Genomic DNA, 18,327 nt, shown 5'->3' on the forward strand with positions numbered 1-18,327 from the left:
GGTCTCCTTCTAGATTTTATTTTCCATATTTATTGTGTGTCATCTTTTTTCTTGGTTTGTTTTGTTGGTGCACCTCTTTGAGTAGCTTCCTGTGAAAGAGTGCATGTAACATAAAATTGGAGACCTGTGTCTCTGGAGAGGTTTATGCTTTACTCCTGAATGCTCTGTTTTGTCCCCTAATGATGCTGATGTCATTAGATTAAAGACAGATGCTGTTATTACTTTGATCCTTTATACAAAACAGTTTTTTTGGTTTCTCTGGAAACTTTATTCCCTGCTGCTTGTCCTCAGTGTTATGAAACATCACACTGATTTTTTTCTTGTGCATTTATTTTCACGTATTTGGGTATGCAGTAGAACTTCATTCCCAAGAGGACTGTAAACTGGTTTGCAGTGTTTTCTGAGTTTCTTCTGAGTTCAGCACAGTGTTTGGCACATAATAATTTCAACAATTATTTGTTGAAAGAGTATAATGCTGAGATGCCTTCCAACTGGTTTATATCTTTTCTTATTTTCACTTGTGCCTACATTACCTTCTTTACCAACATTTTAAAACTTAAAACCATCCCGAGTCATTGTCAGTTTTCTGTGCCTATCTTCATTTTTCATTTTATTTGTTCTCCCTGGCCAGGAGTTTCGGCACATTTACCCTTGAAATTTTACTTATATTCAGAGCCGATATATGAAACTAAAAGTATACTCTTTGACATGGCATTTTTAAGGTAATTTTGTGCTCTGCCAGGTTCATGTTATTTTTAACAGACAACTGTTTTCATTGCTAGAAAAAGTCGAGGAAATTGATCGTATGGAATGGCATCAGGAGAATCAAGGCAAGTTGGAAAGTACGGCAAAAGGCTACGAATGTACGACATTTGGGAAACTGCACCTTCTTAGTACAAATTATGTTTCTTCAGGACAAAACCTTCATAAATACGTCACACGTGGAATGAGTTTTAAATATAATACAGATTTCAATAGTAATCATGCTGGAAAGAATGATCCTAATGAGTTTCATGCATATAGGGAATCATTCCACCATTCTAAACATGAGCAAACTGTTATTGGAATAAAATACAGTGAAAGTAATGAATCTGGAAAAATTGTCAACAAGAAGTCACAACTCATGTGCCAACAAACGTACGTAGGAGGAAAACCTTTCGAATGCAGTTTTTGTGGGAAGACCTTCAGCAGTAAGTCCTACCTTGCAGTGCATCAACGAACTCATGTAGAAGAGAAACCCTACAAATGTGAGGGATGTGGGAAGACCTTCAGCAGCAAGTCCTACCTCACTGTCCACCAGAGAACTCACACAGGCGAGAAACTCCATGAGTGCAGTGACTGTGGGAAAGCCTTCAGTTTCAATTCACAACTCGTTATACATCAGAGAGTCCACACAGGAGAGAGTCCCTATGAGTGCTGCGAGTGTGGGAAAGTATTCAGTAGGAAAGACCAGCTTGTTTCACACCAGAGAACTCATTCAGGACAAAAACCCTATGGTTGTAGTGAATGTGGGAAAACTTTTGGTTTGAAGTCACAGCTCATTATACATCAGAGAATTCATACAGGAGAGAAACCCTTTGAATGTAGCGAATGTCAGAAAGCTTTTAATACAAAGTCAAACCTTATGGTACATCAGAGGACCCATACAGGGGAGAAGCCCTATGGTTGTAGTGAATGTGGAAAAGCCTTCACTTTCAAGTCGCAGCTCATTGTACATCAGGGGCTTCACACAGGAGTAAAGCCCTATGGGTGCGTCCAGTGTGGGAAAGCCTTCAGCTTGAAGTCGCAGCTCATTGTGCATCAGAGAAGTCACACAGGAATGAAACCTTATGTATGCAGTGAATGTGGCAAATCCTTCAGGAGCAAGTCGTACCTCATTATCCATATGAGAACTCACACAGGCGAGAAACTCCATGAGTGCAGTGACTGTGGGAAAGCCTTTAGTTTCAATTCACAACTTGTTATACATCAGAGAATCCACACAGGAGAGAGTCCGTATGAGTGCCATGAATGTGGGAAAGCCTTCAGTCGGAAATACCAGCTCATTTCACACCAGAGAACCCATGCTGGGGAGAAGCCCTATGAATGCAGTGACTGTGGGAAGACTTTCGGTTTGAAGTCACAGCTCATTATACATCAGAGAACCCACACGGGGGAGAAACCCTTTGAATGCAGCGACTGTAGCAAAGCCTTTAATACAAAGTCAAACCTTATTGTACACCAGAGAACCCATACAGGGGAGAAACCGTATGGTTGTAGTGAATGTGGAAAAGCCTTCACTTTCAAGTCGCAGCTCATTGTACATCAGGGAGCACACACTGGGGTAAAACCATATGGATGTAATCAGTGTGGGAAAGCCTTCAGCTTAAAGTCGCAGCTCATTGTGCATCAGAGAAGTCACACTGGAGTGAAACCCTATGGATGCAGTGAGTGTGGCAAAGCCTTCAGGAGCAAGTCGTACCTCATTATCCATATGAGAACTCACACAGGCGAGAAACCACATGAGTGCAGTGAATGCGGGAAATCCTTCAGTTTCAATTCACAGCTCATTGTGCATCAGAGAATCCACACAGGGGAAAATCCCTATGAATGCAGCGAGTGTGGAAAAGCCTTCAACAGGAAAGATCAGCTCATTTCTCATCAGCGAACTCATGCAGGGGAGAAACCTTATGGATGCAGTGACTGTGGGAAAGCCTTTAGTAGCAAATCCTATCTCATTATACACATGCGAACTCATTCAGGAGAGAAACCGTATGAATGTAACAAATGTGGGAAGGCTTTCATTTGGAAGTCACTACTCATTGTACATGAGCGAACTCATGCAGGGGAAAGCCCTTATAAATGTAGCCAGTGTGAGAAATCCTTCAGTGGAAAGTTACGGCTCATTGTACATCAGAGAATGCACACGAGAGAGAAACCCTATGAATGCAGTGAATGTGAGAAGGCTTTCATTAGGAAATCTCAGCTCATTGTACATCAGAGAACTCACTCAGGGGAGAAGCCTTATGGATGCGATGAATGTGGGAAAACCTTCTCTCAGAAGTCTATCCTCAGTGCGCATCAGAGGACTCACACTGGAGAGAAACCCTGTAAATGCACTGAATGTGGAAAAGCCTTTTGTTGGAAGTCACAGCTCATTATGCACCAGAGAACTCATGCAGATGAAAAACGGGTTGATGAGTTAAATGTAAGAAATTTTCTTCCACAAGTCAACTCATAGGAAATACCAGCAAATTCATATAGAAGAGAAACTCCGTGAGATCATCTCATCGTACGTCAGGAAACTAACACTGAGTAGAAACCTGTGAATGCACAGCATGGACAGGGACGTCCACAGAAAGCTGCTTTTTACACATACCTTCCCCATGCCGACCCCCAGTAAATGCACACAGGAATGTTACGAAAGTGAACTCCGTGGAAGTTTTCAGCAGCAAGTCATACCTTTTTTTTTAAGATTTTATTTATTTATTTGACACAGATCACAAGTAGGCAGAGAGAGAGGGTGGAGGAGGCTCCCTGCTGAGCAGAGAACCTGATGTAGGGCTTGATCCCAGGACCCCAAGATCATGACCTGAGCCAAAGGCAGAGGCTTTAACCCATTGAGCCACCCAGGTGCCCCAAGTCATACGCTTTTTAAAGTATAGGTGAGGAACCATAACAATGAAGTGAATACTGGAAAGTTATTTTTTTACTGTGATAAATTTGCAAAGAGGAAGTTTTGTAAAACAAGTAAATATGGAACACACTGCTTTGAAATTTGTATTAAACAGGAGGATTTTTTAAAACAGTATTTTAATGAGAAAAATGGAAACCAACGAATGGCAGAATTATCAAAATCACACATACTTTATGTATCAGAAGCTCATACTTTGGAGAAACTAGACTATCAATTAGGGAAGTTCTTGATATAGGAAAGACAAACTTCCATTAAAAATTAATAATATGTAGGGACGCCTGGGTGGCTCAGTTGGTTGAGCAGCTGCCTTCGGCTCAGGTCATGATCTCAGCGTCCTGGGGTCGAGTCCCGCATCGGGCTCCTTGCTCGGCGGGGAGCCTGCTTCTCCCTCTGCCTCTGCCTGCCTCTCTGTCTGCCTGTGCTCACTCTCTCTCCCTCTCTCTCTGACAAATAAATAAATAAAATCCTTAAAAAAAATTAATAATATGTAGTGGTAACAAAAGTCTCAATAGAAAGGTTCCCCTTACTGTTATTTTGATTAAGTTAGAAAACAATTTCCTTTACAAATTATTGTGAGGGAAATTGTGTTCTAAATGTTCCAGATTATTAGGAAAAGGTTGGAGAAAACCTCAACTATAAGTGATAGGCTTGTCCAAAATGGAATATATATATATTTCCAAGTAAATAAATGCAATCACAATAACCAGAAATACATTGAAAGACCTACGGAGATATTTAGATTTTATCGTCCTTGGTACTGTGTGAGTTTTGTGTAGTTTGGCATTTTACCTATGAATGTCACAGATGAGAGTTAAGTTAGGTAGATACATGCCATTGTCCGGGGACTTGTACTTTGCATAGCAACATTGTTTTTAACAAATACAACTTGCTACTAGAATGATATGATTTATTAAAAATCCATTTCAGTGTCCGGGGACTTGTACTTTGCATAGCAACATTGTTTTTAACAAATACAACTTGCTACTAGAATGATATGATTTATTAAAAATCCATTTCAGTACTGCAAACCTTTCCTACTACTTTGTAGCCTTTGTAAGTGGGTCTGGCAATGACTTCTTTAGTTACATATGTGGGTATAGTGCCAAATCAGGTGCTTGTGTAGCTGGAATGTGTTCTGCTCCCAGCAGTTAGAACATCATGATTTTCTTTAAGATAATCTCTGAGCGTAGGAGGTCATGGGGGGCTCATCACTCGTGGTGCCCTGTGAAGGCTTCGGCATGGTCATTAAGGTAGGCTAAGATATTCATTCCAGATTTCAGATTTCTGATTGGACTCCTTAAGCACCAGGAAGAAAACTGAACTTTTGTTTTCTGATAACATTTTCCTGCAATAATTAATTAGTTCCTTCTATACAGACTACCCATGGTAGCTTTAGTTACTGTCACTTTACAACTCTAGTGCACTTGTGTTTTTGAGTTCCTGGTTTGTGTCTCAGGCAGACGTGTACGTGATGCTATGGAGATGTGTGCAGCCACGCCTCATTGGCTGTGCTTCGCAGGGAATGCTTTTAACCCCCAAAGTGAAGGCTTGTGGCAACCCTGCATTGGGCCAGTAGGTTAGTTTTCCAACAGCATTTGTTACTTAATGCCTCTGTGTCACGTGGTAGTAATTCTGGCAATATTCCTCACTTTTCATTACTTCTTATGTTGATCTCTCATTACTGCTTGCGATTTGCTGAAAGCTCACCATGTTTTAGCAATATTCCTAAATAAGGTGTGTATGTTGCTTTTTTTTTTAAAAAGGACATAATGCTTTTGCAGTCCCAATACACTACAGTACTACAGTGTAGTGTAAACATAACATGTGCATTGAGTAACAAAAAAAAATTCATTTGACTTGTTTTATTGCTTCATTTGCTTCATTGTGGTGGTCTGGAATGGCCCTGTGGTATCTCCAAGGTAATTAATGCCTTTTTGTATAGCTGGAGAGTCAGGGTAGTAAAAAGTCATTCTGCCACTTGCCTTCTTACAGAGTCCGTTTCCCTCACCAGTTTGTGTACATGAAAGAGCATTTACCTGAAAAGAGTTGAGGCCATAGCATTTAGGACTGTTTTGGAGGAATAGGACGGTTCCAAACCGCAAGTATATCTGAAAACACCATCCACTTTCTACTCTGTACTTCAGGAGGGAAACCCATTGTTTACCCAAAGAAACTGTTGCTTCTTTGGAGGAGATATTTAGTGATTTCTGAATGTCTGGTCCTTATTATATTCAGTTCATTATACAAGATCAGTGTAAAGATATGTGGGGCTTAGAAGGATGGTTCACAGAAGGGAAGAGAACGTTGTATAAAGATGGAGGGCCAGTGTTTGTGAAGTATATCCCCCAAATCTGGAAAACATGAATATGTGTTTTGTTATACATGTTCTGAGGAAGCTTCACACATAATAAAGAGTAAATACCTAAGAGGAAGTCTACATTCAGTGCACTACTACCCCGTGTCAGTTAGATTTTAAAGGTTTCTGATTGTGTGAGGCAAATCCACATGCAATATGTTACCAGTAGACGCCAGAAATGGTGACATAATGTTGAAGATGGAAATGAAATATTGTGGGAAAGGCTAATGCTAACATTAAGGTCTTAATCTGAAGTGAAAAAGAAAATTTAGGGCACCTGGCTGCCTCAGTCTTTTGAGTGTGCAACTCTTGATCTCAGGGTTGTGGGTTTGAGCCCCGCCTTGGATAAAGTAAAGAATAAGTTTGAAATTTAACAAAATGAATAGACCCGTAACTAGTGAACAAAAAGGAAAAGTAAAGATTTGAATCCCTGGCTTGAAAATCTACTTAGTCCTTCTAACCCTACCCCAGTTGCAGAACAGAAAGAAATTCCAGAGACTTCTAGCAATAGTTGATAATTCTCAGGAAAAGTCATGGAACAATAACTAGCATTTTACAGGTTTTCCCAAAAATTGACATGTGGGGGATAAATGTTGCAGTCATATTTATGGACATCACAGAAAATAAACTAAATGTTATTTAGCAAAACAAGTGAATAACGTGGTGGTTTTCTTTTTTTTAAAGTAATGACAATAGTAAGTGTAGCAGACCTTTTTTTCCCCCCAAGATTTTATTTATTTATATGACAGAGATCACAAGGAGGCAAAGAAGGAGGCAGAGGGTGAGGGAGAAGCAGGCTCCCTGCTGAGCAGAGAGCCTGACATGGGGCTCAATCCCAGGACCCTGAGATTGTGACCTGAGCCGAAGGCAGAGGCTTAACCCACTGAGCCACCCAGGTGCCCCATCACTGTACTTTTAATAATTCCAGTGCACCCAGCCTAAAAGCCACATTTCTCCACTGTCTTTGTAGCAAAGTATGATCTTACTGCTAAATTCTGAGTAATGAGTTAGAGATTCCTGACAGTGTCTAATGGGAAGGTTGTCAAGAAGAGAGCTGAGGAAAGCCTCTCAGTGTCCTGTAATCATTCCTCACTTCAATACACAGCACACGTGGTGCTTGGAACTTGAGCAGCCACTGTAGAGCCTGGTGCCTCAGGAAGACAGAAGGCGTCTGCTGCAGGGCTATCTGGTATACCAGCCGCACACCACCAGCACTGAAGTATCTGCTGTGTAAGGGGAAATGAGCTGTCTTGTTTAATCCTCCTTTTCTTTTGTTGGGTAGGAGAGAGTTGGTTCTGTTATATGCAGTAGAATGTGACCCTATAAAAATACATTATGATGTTTGGGGATTTAATAATAGAAAATGTTTCCATAAAATTATCCACACTTCCAGATTTTAAAAGATGGCCATATGATTATCTCAATGTGTGTAGATAACACATTTTTAAAAAAATATTTTATTTATTTATTTGACAGAGATCACAAGTAGGCAGAGAGGCAGGCAGAGAGAGAGAGAGGGAAGCAGGCTCCCCACTGAGCAGAGAGCCGGACGCGGGACTCGATCCCAGGACCCTGAGATCATGACCTGAGCCGAAGGCAGCGGCTTAATCCACTGAGCCACCCAGGCACCCCTGTAGATAACACATTTGATGGAATTTAGTACCCATATGTTATTTTTAAATATTAAATTAGGAATGGAGATTAAGTCCTTTACCTTTGCAAGGAGTATGTTCCCAAAACTGACAAATGTTGCACTTAATGGTATGTGTGTGTGTGTATGTGTGTACACACTTTATATTATATATTAAGAAAATTACACAGTACTCATGACTTTTTGAACAGTGTGTGAACATTCTAGCCAATGTGTGAAAAGAAAGTAAGAAATTGGAGATGAGGGCAGAAAAAAAAAGTTCCATTGTTTGGAGATGTTGCCTGTAGTAAAGCTAAAATAAGTTTCAGGCAAATATTTAGAATTGCAAATAGAGTAGGACTTGTACTGGACATATACCCAGTTTTCAGGAATCAGTTGTGTTGTTCAGCTTCTGGTTAAACTGGATAATCTACAGCCTCCTAGAAAACAGAACCCAAGCCCAAATGAACATAGCAGTAGAGAGTAGGGAACAAATTATGTAAGAAAAGGAGAGTTGCGGCTCTCATTCTCAGTGAAATGCAGGAAGAGAAGAGCGCCAGCATGGCATGCGGGGGTGAGACGAGCAGATGGTTGTCTATGGACGGGGGTGACACATTAGAATCCTGAAGCCCCTTGGGAACACCTGGGTGGCTCAGTCGGTTAGGCATCTGCCTTTGGCTTGGGATTGTGATCCTAGGGTCCTGGGATTGAGCCCCACATCGGGATCCTTGGTAATTGGGGGTTCTTTTCTCTCTGCCTGCTGTTCCCCGTGCTTGTGCTCTCTCCAATCCCCTTGCTGTCAAATAAATAAAATCCTAAAAAAAAAGAGGAAAAAAAAAGAATCCCAAAGCCCCCACTCTGAAGGAGTGTGCAGCCAACTCTTTGCCATGGGTCTTCATGGAACCTTTGGTAGAGAAAGCTTTAAAAAAAATCATGTCAAGGTCCTCATTTAAGGTGGACACTGAAGGCAGGAAGGTGGACAGCGCAACAGTTGAGGGAAATCCCTTAGAAGCTCTCTGGACTTTTGGCTGAGGGAAGGATAGAGAACTGAGACCACACTATTCCCCCCCCCCCCCCAGTAAGAGAACCCTCACAGGCACTCAGATCATTCTATTAGCAAAGATGGGAGAAGGGTCAGGAGAACTGAGAGACTCCACAGCACTGTAGGCCTTCTCAGAGGGCTGGGGTGCTGTCCTCAGATGAGCCAGAGACTAGAAGTAGCACTGAAACATCTCCAGGAGTTTGGAAATGATAGGCATTGGAATGCAAAGAGACCTCACCAACCCACAAAGCTGTCCAGCTCCAAGTGAGTCAAGGTGGTAGTTCGCACAGTTTTGAAAGCTGGCAGCTTTGAAAACTAAACGTATGACTATAACTCTGCTTTTCCTCTCCTAGCTGTATACCCAGGAGAAGTGAGAGCATGTGTTCACTCTAAAATGTCACAAGAATATTCATGGCAGGGGGAGGAGCAAGATGGCAGAGGAGTAGGTCTAAATTCCACCTGGTCCCGGGAGTTCAGCCAGATAGTTATCAAACCATTCTGACACCTCCAGACTCAATAGGAGATTGAAGAAAGGAAGAGCAGCAATTCTAGAACAGAAGTGCGACCACTTTCTGGAAGGTAGGACGTGGAGTAGTGAATCTGAGGAATCTGTGGAAAGATAGACCATGGGGGCGGGCCGGGGGCAGGGGCCTCCCTCAGCTGGCTCCAGCAAGTGACAGCCGTGCGCACAGGATCAGAACTTCTAGAAGTCTGCTGCGCTGAGGGACGTTGCGCCAGTGGCTCAGCAAGGTGTGGAGCCCTCGCGGGGACAGTGTGCACTCAGGTCTCACGGGGTCACCCAAAGACTGGGGGTGTCTGACCTGCCAGGTATCTGCGGAGAAGCCGGCTCCAGGGATGGAGCTGAGGAGTCGGTTCTCAGCTTGGGCTTACCTTAAACCGTGATCCGAGGCACAATCGGGCCACGGCTCTTGGAGCAGGGACCCCACAAATGGCAGATGGTGGGAGACTTCAACATCACAGTTCCGGGCTTCCAGGAGGAGCAGTGCAGGAGCGTGCGGCAGGAATCCGCTGGGTTGGAGACCCCACACGGGCCGGGCGCCAGAGACTGAAACGCTGGGTCACAGCCCAGGTGAGCTCGGAGCGCGGCTGGAGACAGGGAGCCAGGAAGGACTGAGGAGTGGGGGCCCTGAGCTCTCAGCTCGGGGAGGGAGACTGGGTGCCGCCATCTTCGTTCCCGTCCCCCAAAGTGGTATGGAAAGCGCTCAGGGAACAAAAGCTCCAGCGCAAAGGCGAGCAGATGACTTAGCCCGGCCCCTGGCAAGGGCGGTGCAGGTCCGCGTCAGGCAGAGACACTTGAGAACTCGGCCACAGGCCCCTCCCCCAGAAGATCAGCAAGAACATCCAGCCAAGACCAAGTTCACGGATCAATGAGAACTGTGGGACTCCAGAGCTAGGGGAAAGCAACACACTTTATGGCTTATTTCCCATGATTTAGTTTTTCAGAGTTAAATTTTTTAAATTTTCTTTATTTTTTTCTACTTTTTTGGTATTTTTTCTTTTTCAATCAACATCTTATCGATTCCTTTAAAAATATCTTTTCTAATTTTCATTTTAACAGTCATATTCTATCAGTTATATTTAACCTTTTTTTTGTATATATATGTCTGTCTTTGAAATTTTGGGATACAATTTCTTCCAACAGACCAAAATATACCCTAAATCTAGTGTACAGCTTTGCTAAGTCTCTTGCCTGATCACATTCTCTCCTATTTTTTTTTAAATTTTTTCAACCAACTTAGCAATTCTTTTAAAAAGTTTTAAAATTTTGATCTTTACAGTGATATTCCATCCTTTCACCATATTTGCTCTTATTTTTGTATATATAAAAGTTTTCTCTTTTTTTAATTTTGGGAGGCAGTTTCTTCTAACAGACCAAAATACACCCAAAATCTAATGTGTGGCTTTGTTCTATTAACCAACATGATCATACTCTCTTTTCCCCCTTTCTTTTACCCCTGGTTTTGGGTCTCTTCTGATTTGTTTAGTGTATATTTTTCTGGGGTCATTGCTACGCTTTTAGCATTTTGTTCTCTTATTCATCTGTTCTTCTCTGGACAAAATGACATAATGGAAAAGCCCACGTCAAGAAAAAGAAGAAGCAGTACCAACTGCCAGGGGCCTCATCAATATGGACATTAGTAAGATGTTGGAACTAGAGTTCAGAATGACAATTCTAAAGATACTAGCTGGGCTTGAAAAAAAGCATAGAAAATACTAGAGAATCCCTTTCTGGAGAAATAAGAGAACTAAAATCCAACCATGTTGAAATAAAAAAAGGCTAATAATGAGGTACAATAAAAAATGGAGGTTCTCACTCCTAGGATAAGTCAGGCAGGAGAGAGAATTAGTGATACAGAAGACCAAATGATGGACTGTAAAGAAGCTGAGAAAAAGAGAGACAACTACTGGACCATGAGGGGAAAGTTTGAGAGGTAAGTGATACCATAAGATGAAATAATATGAGAACAATTGGGATCCCACAAGAAGAAAGAGAGAGGGGAGCAAAAGGTATATTGGAGCAAATTACAACCTAACCCTAAACCTAACCCTAACCCAAAGCTGGTGGCATCACAATTCCGGACTTCAAGCTCTATTACAAAGCTGTCATCATCAAGACAGCATGGTACTGGCATAAAAGCACACATAAATAAATAGAACAGAATAGAGAGCCCAGAAATGGACCCTCAAATCTATGGTCAACTACTCTTTGACAAAGCAGGAAAGAACATCCAATGGGAAAAAGACAGTCTCTTCAACAAATGGTGTTGGGAAAATTGGACAGCCACATGCAGAAGAACGAAACATTTCCTGGGAAAAAGACTGTCTCTTCAACAAATGGTGTTGAGAAAATTGGACAGCCACATGCAGAAGAATGAAATATTTCCTGGACCATTTCCTGAACCATTTCCTTACACCATGTACAAAAGTAGACTCAAAATGGATGGAAGACCTAAATGTGAGAAAGGAATCCATCCAAATCCTTGAGGAGAACACAGGCAGCACCTCTTCAACCTGAGCTGCAAAAACTTCTTCCTAGAAACATTGCCAAAGGCATGGGAAGCAAGGGCAAAAAATGAACTATTGGGATATCATCAAGATCAATAGCTTTTGCACAACAAAGGAAACAGTCAACAAAACCAAAAGACAACCGACAGAAAGGGAGAAGATATTTGCAAATGATGTATCAGATAAAGGGCTAGTATCCAAAATCTAGAACTAATTTATCAAGCTCAACACCCAAAGAACAAATAGTCCCATCAAGAAACGGGCAGAAGACATGAACACACGTTTCTGTAAAGAAGACATCCACATGGCCAACAGACACATGAAAAAGTGCTCAACATCACTTGGCATCAGGGAAATACAAATCAAAACTACAGTGATATACCATCTCACACCAGTCAGAATGACTAAAATTAACAAGTCAGGAAATGACAGATGCTGGCCAGGTTGCGGAGAAAGGGGAACCCTCCTACACTGTTGGTGGGAATGCAAGCTGGTGTAGTCACTCTGGGAAACAGTATGGCGGTTCCTCAGAAAGTTGAAAATAGAGCTACTCTATGACCCAGTGATTGCACTACTGAGTATATACCCCAAAGATAAAAATGTAATGATCCAAAGGGACATGTGCACCCCAATATTTATAGCGGCAATGTCCACAGTAGACAAACTATGGAAAGAGCCCAGATGTCCATCAACAGATGAATGGATAAAGAAGATGTTGTAGATAATGGAATATTATGCAGCCATCAAAAAAATTGCCATTTGCAATGATGTGCATTGAACCATCAGGTATCATGTTAAGCAAAATAATTCAATCAGAGAAAGACAATTATATGATCTCACTGATATGAGGAATTAGAGATACAACACAGAGTATCATAGGGGAAGGGAGGGAAAAATGAAACAAGATGAAACCAGAGAGGAAGATAAATTGTAAGAGCCTCTTAATTTCAGGAAACAAACTGAGGGTTGCTGGGGTGGAGGGGGATGAGAGGGATGTGGTGGTTGGGTGATGGACACTGGCAAAGGTATGTGCTATGGTGAGTCCCATGAATTGTGTAAGACTGATGAATCACAGACCTTACCCCAAAACAAATAATACATTATATGTTAAAAAATAGTCATGACATTTTTACTGATAATATATGATGAGCAAACAGTTAAAATTTCCAACAGTTGAATGGATAGACAATTCGTGATACAATGAAACCATAGAAGTCTACACCACAATAAAATGCCCACCTGACAGACTCATTAGGAATGTAACTAGTACTGGCACTCCCAGTCCCTGACCCCTGCTCCCCCTGACCTACCCCTAGAGTCCAGGAAGGTTTGTAGCAGGTGAAGGGGCCTCATTGAGCACAGCATGACTGCCCAGCCACCTCAGCCTGAGGCACAGGAAAACTCAGTAATACCCATCTCGTCTTTTTCAACAATTTTGTTATTTGCTCATTGTGTATTCTCCAGTGTTAATATATTTTAAAAATATTGTATTAAATTATTTTTTATCTTGATTATGGAATTTGTTTATGCTTCACTTGCCTCACCCTGGTCCTGGCCTTATTTGGAAGATAAAGTGCTCTGTAACACAGCCTGAACCTTAATAGTAGGTTCTAGACTAGAACTAGACTAGAAGGATCTAGACTGCACAGAGTGTGGGCTCCTCATCTGCTGAGTTATTGCCCTGACATGGGGAGGCAGGAAGCTAGAGAACACAAGCACGGAGGCATGCCACGGTTGCACTGCTGGGCTGCTGGACCATGACCCAGAAGAGGACACTGCAGCACTTTGACCCATTGGAAGATGCCCAGCTGGAGATGCAACTCATCAGACATACTGAGTTTTTGAAAGAAAAGGCTTCACCCCTTTAGCAGGGCTTAGTCTGAACTGTTTCTGTCACAGAAAAACCAGGAGCCATTTCCAATGTCCCCTGGGAAGGTGCTTTAAATTGAAGGTCCTGTTTTCCTGTTCCCTGCCTGCTTTCGGGAGGGCAGTGGTGGCTGAACCACGCTCAACCTCTTGTGTATGTTCCCTTAGTCCTTCACAGAACTTCACCCAGGCCATCAGGTGCACCCCGCCCCCGGACTCTCTCTGTCATTGGTCTCTTTCCCGGGGTGTTCCGTGGGAGACTGGCTCCTGCTAGTCCTGTGACTGGCACAGTTCACTGATACTCCAAAAGTGCTTCATTTTAATCATTACTTAAGTACACTATTTTTTTTTAAAGAGCACTGACAAAACGTTCTCGAATTTATTGTCACATTTACTCTTCAGAGCAGTCCTGTGAGGTTGACATCCACATTTTACAGATGAGGACACTGAAGTGTAGAATGCAACTAATGAGTCATTGAACACCACATCGAAGTCTAATTTGTACACTATTTGTAACACATTTAAAACACATTTAAGGGGCGCCTGGGTGGCTCAGTGGGTTAAAGCCTCTGCCTTCAGCTCAGGTCATGATCCCAGGGTCCTGGGATCTGCTCAGCAGAAAGCCTGCTTCCCTTCCTCTCTCTCTCTGCCTCTGCCTGCTTGTGATCTCTGTCTGTCAAATAAATAAAATCTTAAAAAAAACACATTTAAAATCTGGTAAGGTAGATTCATTCATATTACATTTACTTTTTAGAAAAACCTGGTGGTGGCACCTCACCAGCTCAGTTGGAGGAACATGTGACTTTGATCTTGGGGTCATGGTTTTGATTCTCACACTGGATATAGAGATTACTTTTAAATAAACTTTGAGGGGGAAAAGTTTCTGATGGTTCTTATATTTCCCCCTGCTAGTTGAATACATTTTTAAAATCCCTGATCCACAGAAGCCTGGAGGCAAACTAGATCAGCCTCCTAAGAACCCCTGTTTCATCCTGAACCCCTCTTCCTTCCAGGGAATTACATTAATCACCGTGGGTTCTTCTGATTCCATCGAGCTTTTCAGTTCACTGGAGAGCAATCAGGAATGTTTTGATTGAGCATCTAGTGTGTCCTAGAGAAAGAGCCAAGACTGCACTGACAGGAAGATTTCACCGTAAAGGGGAGGGCGTGCTGCAGTAAGTCTCGTTTCCCCCATTCACCCAAATTAGGGCGGTGGCAGCTTCACTGTGCAGCTGGCTCTTGGACACGCAGGAGTCAGGGATGCCAACCCCGTGAGTTCAGAATCCACAAAGAACTTTTGACTCCCCCAAGTCTTAACTAATAGGCTACTGTTGTCTAGAAGGCTCACTGATAACATATATGTTCCATGTATTTTATATTCTAGTTTTTATTTTATTTTCAAAAAGATTTTATTTATTTATTTCAGAGAGAGAAAGAGAGAGAGATCACAAGTAGGCAGAGAGGCAGACAGAGAGGAGGAAGCAGGTTCCCCGCTGAGCAGGGAGCCCGATGCGGGGCTCGATCCCAGGACCCTGAGATCATGACCTGAGCTGAAGGCAGAGGCTTTAACCCACAGAGCCATCCAGGCGCCCCTTTATATTGTATTCTTAACAATAAATTAAGCTAGAGAAAACAAAATGTTATTTTTAAAAGTCCAGGTATAAAGGAACTCCTGCAGTTCTTTTTTTTTTTTTAAGATTTGTATTTATTCATTTGACAGAATGAGAGGGATCAGAAGCAGGAGAAGTGTCAGGTGGAGGGAAACGGAGAAGCGGCTGTCGCTTCAGCTGCCTGCTCATGACCTGAGCGATGGCAGATGCTGAAGGGACTGAGCCACCCAGTGCTAGGACCCCATGCAGTTCTAACCTGTGTTGGTCAAGTGTCATCTGTACTTGGTCGTTCAAGGGCTGCTCCCTACAACCCCGTTCTTTCTCTTTTCACTCCTTGAAAAGAAACTTAAAAACAGAATCCTCTTTTTGGGGCGCCTGGGTGGCTCGGTGGGTTAAGCCTCTGCCTTCAGCTAGCTCAGGTCATGATCTCAGGGTCCTGGGATCGAGCCCCGAGTCGGGCTCTCTGCTCAGTGGGGAGCCTGCTTCCCCTTTTCTCTCTCTCTACTTGTGATCTCTGTCAAATAAATAAATAAAATCTTTAAAACAAACAAACAAAAAAACAGAATCCTATTTTTATAAAAAGTAGTAAAGACATGGGTAGGCAAAAAACAAAATTAAAATGCCCAAGAAAAGCAATGAAGTAAAATAATTCTATCACCTATGTTCAACCAGGGTTTAACAATGTGGTGCATATCATTTTACCTCTGTACTTTTCAAATAGGTTCAAATCACTCAAACTCTTGTTACACACCATTTTCTTTGTAAAATGTATCCCGGTCACGGGCAGGTCAGCGTCCTTCCGAAGCAGGATTACCAGTAACCTCCCGGGAGCCCGTCCTCTTCGGGAAGCGTCCTTCACCAGATGCTTGGCTTGTTTCCGGATTTGCACTCGAACAAACGCTGAAATGTTGATCTTTCTGCCCGTGTCTTCTGCATCAGCTTATGCACATAAGCTGTGGCGTCAGAGAACCTTTCCAGGAAGAGCTTGACCGCCTGTTAAAAACCAACTCGAAGTCGTCCTGGTCCCTTACACAAGCTTACTTGTGTGACAGAACGACCACCTGGGCAGAGGCTAGACGGCGCCCAAGCCTGGAGGTGGGCCACTTAAAGATTTCCATCCATGTTTTAGCGGGTCTGTGAGAACTGGGACTCACCCCGGGCCATCCTAGCTCAGATCTCCGGGTTGAACGCGCGGTCAGGACGGCGGGGATGTCAGCCCGAGCTGTCGGTCCTAGGTGGCCGCTCTGGGGGGCGGGTAGGTGAGTCTGCACCGCAGGCCCCCGTGCCCCCTGCAGGGGGCCACTGTTCAGATCCTGTCTCCTTGGGGTGGCTTTTGGATTTGAAAGGTGCCCTCCTCCCACGGGGGCAGGGTGGGGTGCGGATCTCAGCACGAGAGGGGGATGTCTGCCCAGAAACTGGGAGCTCCACTGGGCTTTGGCTCCGTGGTGCACCCGGGCAGGTGGTGTGGGGTCACTCAAAGGTCACAGCTTTCTCCTGCCCCCCGCGGGCATGAGGGTCGTGGAGCTTTCTCCTCCACTGCCAACCGGACTCTCTCTGCAGCCCATGACCCCCCAGGCCCTGGCCCCACTCTTTCTTGCACCTGAGGATGCGCAGAGCCAGGCTCGACTGCACCTTCAAACCCCCAGAAACTCCTGGTTACTCCAGAGCCCCCACGAACCCCCCCCGGAACTTCTCCGTTTCCCCAGAACCCGCGCAAAACCGGGCGGACCTCCCCCTCGCAGGGGTACGCCGGGGCGCAGGCCCGCAGGCCCGCAGGCCTGGGTTGCCGGGCGGAGCTCTCGCCCGATTGGCCGCGGCCTCAATACTTTGTTGCGGCCGCGCCTCCTCCCGGGAGGTGCGGGCAGAGCACGTGCGGCGAGCGCGGAAGTGGGGCGCGGCGAGCAGCAGGGCAGGTGCCCCTGGGCAGGAATCTTGGCCTTTGCTGCGGAGCAGCGCACCCTGAAAGGTACTGGAGCGGGGCTGGGCCAAGCCAGGCTGGGGGGTGCCCGGGGCAGGGAGCCCGGTAGAGCCACCCTCCCCCGGGTCTCCTCCATCCCTGCCTGAGGGCTGGGGCCCTTCCGTGTCCTGGGTATCCCCCCCCCACCAAGAGGCCACTTCGTTCTTGAACTCCAAGGTCCCGTCCGCAGAAGCCTGGCTCTTAACCTCCTGCCTGGCCTCTTTCCCTAGAGCCAGTGCTGGGGCCGAGGTTGCGGTGTTGGGGCGGGCTGCGCTGGAAGAAGCCGGGGTCCTGCCAGGAGCCCTCCCCCTCCCTCCCCACCAAAGCCCTGGAACCTCGGCTCCCTTGAGGGACGCGGGATCTGGGGCCTCCTGCCCAACGCGATGGGGAGAAACGCTGGGCCCGGAGTTAGGATCTGGCGAAGGGCGCTAAGGCTCAGAAGCAGTGGAATAGATGGGAGCGTTTCTCCCGCTGGGCGGCCCCAGGTGCAGAGGAGGACCCAGGGGGCGGTGCAGGGCGGAAAGAACTAGAAACTGGGCCAGATCCTCCGCCAGGGAGCGCGCACAGGCCTGCCCTCTGCGGTTCCGCGAGCGCAGATCCTTATCCCCTTGGGGGAAGCAGTTGGGCGGCGTCTGCTAAAACCACAAAGCCATTGAGCACCAGCCTTTAACCTCGCGTAGGCGAGTCGTCTGTGGAAGTCAGAGGAATTGTGACCAAAGGTATCAGCGTTCCTATGCTAACGAGTGTCCAGGGTTGGACAGGTGTTGAAGCAGGTCTGGCCCCCACTGTCGTGCGTTCCCTGCGGGCGCATTCCTGTGGGTTAGGGAATGTGCCTGTGGTAGTGGCCAGATTGAGTCCCGGCATAAGTAGTCTCTCTTTTGGTAAAAACTGCTGTATGTATACATAGTCAGATTTTTATTAAAAAAATTCATAAAGCCCTCAGATCCAGCTTGCCATAGCTGACCTCTATGTGTGTGTGTGGCAGTGCAGAGTGGATGGACCAGGCATAGGGTGGCCCAGAAAATGGTTCATTCTTTTGTATGTATTTTTTGAAAGTGTGGGATTAAGGCAGTCTTTAAAATTTTGTGTTTTTCAAATATGTTTGTTTATTTTCAAGATCACAGTAGTCAAAAGCAGATGGTGCTAGTCCTGCTCCGGCAGGC

The 18,327-nt window shown here is 44.7% G+C and overlaps 1 protein-coding gene across 4 annotated transcripts in view; it reads left to right on the top strand.

Annotated features, from left to right (window-relative positions):
* The window catches only part of ZNF268 (zinc finger protein 268), a 45,080-nt gene extending 41,811 nt beyond the window's left edge, over positions 1-3,269 (top strand). For all 4 annotated transcript variants that reach the window (XM_044243617.1, XM_044243619.1, XM_044243618.1 and 1 more), the window contains one exon: positions 783-3,269. In XM_044243617.1, the coding sequence (XP_044099552.1) occupies positions 783-3,220 (2,438 nt within the window). In that variant the 3' untranslated portion in view covers positions 3,221-3,269. The remainder of the gene's footprint in view (positions 1-782) is intronic.
* Positions 3,270-18,327: the final 15,058 nt, after the last annotated feature.

Source organism: Neovison vison, chromosome 3 (genome assembly GCF_020171115.1).
Source record: "Neovison vison isolate M4711 chromosome 3, ASM_NN_V1, whole genome shotgun sequence".
NCBI classification, from domain to species: Eukaryota; Metazoa; Chordata; class Mammalia; order Carnivora; family Mustelidae; genus Neogale; species Neogale vison.